Consider the following 7,518-nt stretch of genomic DNA (forward strand, 5'->3'; position numbering starts at 1 on the left):
CAGTTTAATTGGTACATATAGGCGCCACATATGTGTCATCAGAATATTTTTACTATCAATTCAATATTTTTACTATGAAAATATGTAAATAAGCTAGACGATATAAATAAGGAAACAAATTAGAACATTAAGATTTTCCTACCTTTTTTGAAACATGTATAATATATTATATAAGTTAAATATTTTAGTTTCCAGTTGAAATCATGACACATAAGCATGCCATGTCATCATTGTGACACGACTTAAAGGTCGCATGTTGAGGACCTTTATCATTTTCGTAGGTATAATTCATCTAGTTGAGGACTTGAAGGTACTGAGTACTGACGAGGAACGGAGGAAGTATACATCCATCAGCCCTCAAGTGCTGGCCGCAAAAAGGATCATCCAAAGCAACAAAATTCCTTGTAAAGCATTTCACTACCCAAACTTGCTCTAACTTTTAAACCCAGCCCAAGAAAAATAAAAATCATCCACTGATTTGCACTAAAAGTCTAAACTGGCCTGTATTCAACTGCCCCAACTAGATACAACCAGGAACAAAGTAGCGAACCGTTTTAACCTCTAAAGAGTTATACAGATTGATAGTATAATCAATAATAATCCCGAATATGACCCAACACATAGTCCCAATGGATCTCTCAACACCAGAGCTAAATTGACCCAAGTGGAACTGGATCTGAACAAACAGTATTAATGAGAAAATTATACTTAAATAATCATAGTGAATTCGATTAGAAAAATTAAGAGCCCTCCTTTACATAAAAACTCAGGTTTCCTGGCGAATAATACAAAGTAGTACCACTACTGATCCATCATCCATTTATAACTATAATACACCCCCATCTGGTACCATCTTCGCATCCCACCTCTATCCATCTATTAATCCTGGTACTCAACAAAACAACTGTAGAAACATTTCAGGGTAAGGGTTGCTAATATCAGATCCCCTAACATTAACATATACTAAATCCTCCACAAAATCAAAGACATGATTAGAGAATATTGTACCTAACCTAACTGTCTTTAAACTAAATAGAAACTTACTGCACAGATGATCTGTTGCTATTGAATTTACAGAGAAGAAAGTTACGCCTTAGCTGTTTTCTGAAGGTGCCCTCTTTAATAATGGTCATCAGGTAGATTATCTTCAGTCTCTCTCAGGAGCATCTCCGGATGCTTTCCTCGCGCTCAGATTCCCGGGATGTGCCCAGACCCTCTCAAACTCTTCTGATAGTGTTTTTCCAGGTTTCAGGTCGTCTTCTGCTGCTTTAAGGTTCATTTTGCTGAGGGTGGACAGTGATCTTCCAGGACTACCAGCAGCAGGGGAGAAACAGAAGCTTGGGGTTGCAAACGGTGAGCCATAAGGAGTGTGCTGAATAGAGAAGGGGCTAGGCGACATCCGTTTTTGGATCGGGAGACCACCAAAGCCTCTGCAGAAAAGCGATTTGGATTCTGAAGCTGACTGTTTGACAGCGTCATCCACAAATAATAAATCATCTATTCTAGCCATTATGTTAAATGCCAAGCTCTCTAATACTCTTGAGTAGCTTTCTAGTATTGCTTGCCCAACATCCTGCGCAACAGAACAAAAGTCATTCAGCTACATAGCCAAACACACATAATTATTTAGAAATAAGTGTGTTTTGTCAAGAGAGACTCAACACAGACAACAATACTTTGGAGGTAATCAGGCAATAAATGGGGCCTCAACAAAATAGTCAAGTACCTTGTTAAATTGAATCTTGCTCATATCAAGAGCTGTTTGTGGAAGTACAGGGAACCGAAGCTTCAGGCACCTCAAGAGAGTTTCAGCACGTCGTGCGAGAATTTGATTCTTGTCATTGTCAGTTACAAGGCCTTTGACTTTGCCTCCCCAGGTTGCTCGTTTACTTCTAGAGTGACCTGCAAGTCTTTTCTGATCTTTTAATCTCCAGACATGAACCGATGCTTCGATCCTATTTGCAACTTCAAGAATATGATGTTCCGAAGACAAGTCAAGGCAATCAAGCAAACATTCAGGTGTGAACAGCTCCGCAGTTACATAGCGATAGATGATCTCTCCTAGACAATCTTTTCCGTTCTGACAAGGAAAATTTTGGAGTATAAGTAAATGTTCTATACACTATTCCGCAATACAAATAAAATGCAACAGTACAAAGGGGGGAAAAAAAGTAAGACAGGATGTTTGGACGGTAAACTTCATAGTTCATTCATAGATGACAAGATCATAAATTCTAAAATCAGAGGGTGCAGAACTAATACCCGCCCTAGAACATGGTAAAACAGACAAACAGGTCCAAAATTAAAGGCTGTAAATTTCACTCAGATGCAGAAGATAAACTGCACATTGTACTGGATTGATCAAGAAAACAGTTTGCAGTCTATGTAATTTGCAGCTGCGATGATTAAAAATTATAAAGACATCCGAGCATAGCTGCACCTCAGTCTGAGACAAAAATGGCAAAATAATAAGCTTCTCACCTTAGGCAAGGACTCCAAATAAACACAAGGAATCTCCATTTCAGCAATGACACTAGTATTAATAGCCATAGCTGCCTTGAGAATCTGGTTAGTACAATCCCTACATTGCTGCAACCTCTTCCTGGCCTCCTCAGACAAGCCACGAGGCGGGACTTTCGGACACGGCAACCACCACTTGTCCTCCTGCCGAACAGATGGCCGACCATTAGACACCGCTGTTTTAAGAGGATCCCGATCATCACTCTCTCGGTCAGCATACCAAAACTCAGTCTCCTTAAACCCTTCAAGCATACTAAGCAACATTGCATCCAGCTTCTTAAGGGCAGGCAGATTTACATACAAATCTGACCTTGGCCTCGTTGCCATCACCTCAAATGTGCCTCCACCAGGAAACTCCTGAACTGATGGGACTAGTTCAACGATCGAGTCACTGACACATAATAACCACTCCATTTCTCTGCACCACATCTTCTTCCTCTGCATCGCCAACGGCTCTAATCTCCATAACTCCCCAAAAACAGTAGCTAGCCCATTTCATTAAACAAACCAAAATCAGATAAAATAATTTAACTATAGATTCAAATGTTACATCAAAGAATAGAAACTGTAATTAGTTATACCAGCAAGATTGGTAATTGCGTTTGAGATTGCAAGAGCAGTGCAAACACCCTTTCCACCACCAGACATGTCTTCACCCAGTAACAACTTCGCAAATCTTTCCTTCATCAATTCTACTTCTATACCCATCAACAACAAAACAAACCCAAAAACCCAGAAAATTAATAAATATTAGAAACAGTCAACAAACGAAACTAAAAGATGCTAAAATTTGGGAATGAGATAATATAACAAATATCTGACTCTTACATCATGAGTCATAGCCCTTAGATTAAGCCACAGATTTATAAGGTCACCAATTCACCATATTTTCACATACAAAATTACGGAGCCAAAAAAAATTGCAAATTACACAAAAATAACATGAAAATGACGTTATTGTGAAATTGTGAAAAATAAATCAGTCTCCATTAGCAGAAATTTCGCCACAGTTTGTATTAAAAATAAAAAATAAATTGGACGGCATTACGGAAATATTACGGAGTAATTATTGCCGACATATTAAACTGAAATTTTGTCCCAAAAATCCAAAATTAGAAATGCCATGAACAAAAATATAGAGTTCCAAATTTCCTGTAATTTTAAAAATAAAACAGTGGGTAGAAATACGAATATCAAAAGCAAAGAACAATTTTTTGAGAACATTACAGGAATTATTTTAAATTAAACATTATTAAAAAAACACAGAGATCCAAAATTGGGAAATGTGGTAATACTCGTATAGAGAAACGTACCAGATAAATCAGAGTCGTCGGATTTAGGGGGTTTAATGTCATCCCAGAGAACAGCGTCTCGGCCAGAGATAACCGGAAAAGCGAAGTGAGTAGCGGCGAAGTTAAAGTTACCGGGATGTCTAAGAGCGGGAGAAGAGGCGGAGGTAGAAGGGGCGGCGTCAGGGTCAAAACGGAGAAGAGAGAAACTACTAGAACTTTCTGATTCACTGACATCGGCACTCAAGCAGTAGCTTCCAGCACCTCTTTCGCTCTGTTGGTCGTAGCCGTCATCTTCGGAAGAAACACTTGCCATTGCTATTATAATGGTGGGAAGGAGTTAGTATTTTAATGGTGGAGATCTGAGGAGGGAGTGCACATTGTTGTGGATTGAAAGGGAGGGAATGTTGTAGGTGGTGGTGTTGGGTGTAGGATGTTGCGGAAGGGTGAAGGAGAGGACAAGAGGAGAGAGAAAGAAGGGTAGGAGGGGAGTGATAATGGAGGAGGAGGGGAAAAAGGGAGGAGGGAATAAAGATGGGGTCCACAGAAGGGAGTGAATTGATTTGTCTTTTAATATGACAAGAGAGAGAGAAGGGGGGAAAAAAGATGCTTAAGCTGCCCGACACACACACTGTGGTTTCTCTCTTGGGTTTTGATAAGGCTACTGCGTAAACACATACACCAGCCGGGGGGACCTTTTTCACTTTCTCTGCTATCCTTCATTTCTCCTTTGTTTTTTGTGGTAAAATTATTTTTACTCTATCTCAAGTTTTAAGATGAATTTCGAGTCTAACTCTTGAGATAATATGGTAAAGAATTACAGTAAGTCTTGAAGTGAGTTTGAAAATTTAATACTCACTTAAAACTCAATTTTTTCTCTAATCAAATCAAATTATATCACATCATCATATTTTATCCTATTTAATTACTCCGTATTTTTTGTTAGGCGCTTAGTTGAGTTTGAGTCGAGTCTGAAAATAATGTGTAAAAATAGGTAGAGTCCTATTTGTATCTGAATAATGAAAAAGTTAGTGAAAAACTAATGTGGCAGAGTTTGGAGATTGGGAATGAATCTGAGGGATATACTCACCCTAATGTAATTTGTGATGATGTATTTTCTCTTTTTTTTTGGAACTTTGTACAGAGTAAACCATTTCGTTTAGGAGTATTGAAATTATCGGGGGACGTTTGGTTGGAGAAGGGGAAAGGGAATCAAGTAGAATGAAACTAGTATAGTACCCGTGCGATGCACGATTTACAATATAAATTTATATATAATTTTCATGAAATCTAAACTATATTTATAGACAATTAACCAAAAAAGAGCTTGTACATATTCTTCTAATTAAAATTAATAATGGATATATGTTATTGACCCATTACGTATCTTACGTCATTGAAAAGTTAAAAATAAAACAAATAAGAGTACGTAGATGAATTTTTTTCATTTTCGTTCATCACATGTGTCAAACATAAAGTTATTCTCGTATACCCTTTATTTTGATAGTCATACTCACCTAGTACTTGCCCCACCATTTACCACGCTACTCCATCGTTTAACACTTACACACATCATGTACTTTATTCAGCTATAAATGACTTTTACGCACTTTCACATCTTCTTAACCCGAAATGGTCGGGGGAGAGGAAATGTTCTCTTTTTTAGGATACTCCCGAGAATAGATCTAGTGGGGACGGGGTGGGGCATGTAGCTCAAAGGATTAGATCATGTGACTACGAACCACGTTGCCTGAGGTTCGAATCCCTCCTTGCCCACAACCTACCCCAAAGGGAAAGACTTTTCCCCTTTAGGAGTAGAAAATCATGATCGATATTGTCCCTCCACACCAGTAACCACATGCAAACCTCATCCTCATCCTCGCCACCACGATATGTACGTTACCCATCTACAAAACAAAGTTCATTTTCGCTCCAACACCCACCCGTTTATCCTAACCCTCCTCAAAGTTCAAACACCCCTTATATCCGGGGTTTTTTTTTGAGGGTTTTTAATTTTTAAACTCCTTTATATATCCGACAATTTGTCTTATTGGAGTAATTGAATAAATAAACAAAATGTTATAATATGTATAATCAATTCAATGAAGGACATGTGAGGCGCATCTACAAAACAAAATTCATTTATGCTTTAACATTTACCCGTTTATCCAAACCCGCCTCATATTCATCCTATACCCGAGATTTTTTTTTTTTTTTTTGGTTGGAGAGTTTATAATTTTTAAACTCTGTTTTAAATATTTGACAATTTGGTTGGCTTATTGGCCAGTGTAACTAAATCAATAAACAAAATTTTATAATATGTAGGTTAGTTGATATCCATAATCAATTAGATGAAGGATATGCGAGGCGAGAGGGTTCAATCTAAAATCTATCTTTGCCTTGTATAGTATATCGATAGAAGATTAATATAGATAGATAGGTTATAGATAAAAGGTAAAATATTACTATCAATGGCGGTGACAATTATCGCATTCAATTGCTAATTATACTACGTATTAAATAGTACAATAACGGTTATAATTATCGAATTTAGCTGTTAAAATAACAGAGAGTTATTGTATACTTTTTTATACACCATCTTACTTGATTGATTTAGCAACCATTTTGTATTTTATTATGTAAGTACAAATTATTAGACTACATGAACTTAAAATTTTAAACTCCACCACCAACTTATTATGGAGTGTGATTGTTACATACTTACATTCATGGCTACGTATATATTTAAACATAATTTTCATAAAAATATAAAGTTTTTAGTTCAATAATTTGTATATCTATATTTATAGTCAAAGGACCTTTGATTTTCCAGTTAAGTAATATTCTACATTATTGTTAGAACGTATGTAATATTTTAATATGGAAATTATTGATACAATATTTTTTTTTACTACATTTTAATAGTATGTACTTCGTATATATATTTACTAATACATTCAAAGTTATTATTTTAATTTTTTGTCACTACATACCGGTAGTCCAAACATGTCCAAGTCTATTAGGCAATTACCTATATCTTAATTTAAACGTCCGAGTTTAAATCTTAAAACTAAGATACAAATTACTTCTTTCGCCACATAAACGACATAAGACATTTAGCTATCAATCGAGACATACTTAACTTTACTATAGAAACTTATGATTGTACAAAAGGCAGACTCGTCTTTGAGGGAGTGCAAACAACACTACCGCACATGACCTCATATTTTATGGGGGCCAAAAACCAAGAAAGCCCACTTCATATAAGTATTAGTGTTTGTTTCTTTGGTGACCGAATTTAGAGTATATATTTATTGTGAATTATATAATCATATTTTGGGGAGAAGTTTTGAATCTATACAAGGCCTCGGAAAAGTTTAAGACGACTCTAACAAAAGTTATAGCTTACACGCACCCGTTGCATAATAAATTCATTATACACCAGAGTAATTATTAATCGGTTTTAAAAAAATTTAACACATTTTAGTTACGGAGTAATTTTTTCAAAGCTTCTCTTTTCAAAAGAAATAATGTTATATGCATATAATTCTCATTGTAACATATGTAAAATTTTAAATCACGAAAAAAATATGTAGCATAATGCACCGGAAAATAAAGCGACACTTATTAAGGACTACGTACCAAATCAACTTTTGATCATGTTGACATAAAATTTTGAATATTGTTTTTTTAGAATCAAGAAACACTG

At 36.1% G+C, this 7,518-nt stretch overlaps 1 protein-coding gene across 1 annotated transcript; it reads right to left on the reverse strand.

The window, feature by feature from the left end:
* Window positions 1-731: 731 nt before the first annotated feature.
* LOC110789308 (rop guanine nucleotide exchange factor 1) lies at window positions 732-4,389 on the reverse strand. Its single transcript, XM_021993957.2, has 5 exons — window positions 3,834-4,389; window positions 3,102-3,218; window positions 2,482-3,005; window positions 1,727-2,080; window positions 732-1,573 (listed from the first exon to the last, which is right to left on the reverse strand). Exons 1-5 carry the CDS (start codon window positions 4,123-4,125, stop codon window positions 1,148-1,150), a joined length of 1,713 nt encoding a protein of 570 aa, XP_021849649.1. The 5' UTR covers window positions 4,126-4,389; the 3' UTR covers window positions 732-1,147.
* Window positions 4,390-7,518: the final 3,129 nt, after the last annotated feature.

Source organism: Spinacia oleracea, chromosome 4 (genome assembly GCF_020520425.1).
Source record: "Spinacia oleracea cultivar Varoflay chromosome 4, BTI_SOV_V1, whole genome shotgun sequence".
Lineage (NCBI taxonomy): Eukaryota > Viridiplantae > Streptophyta > Magnoliopsida > Caryophyllales > Amaranthaceae > Spinacia > Spinacia oleracea.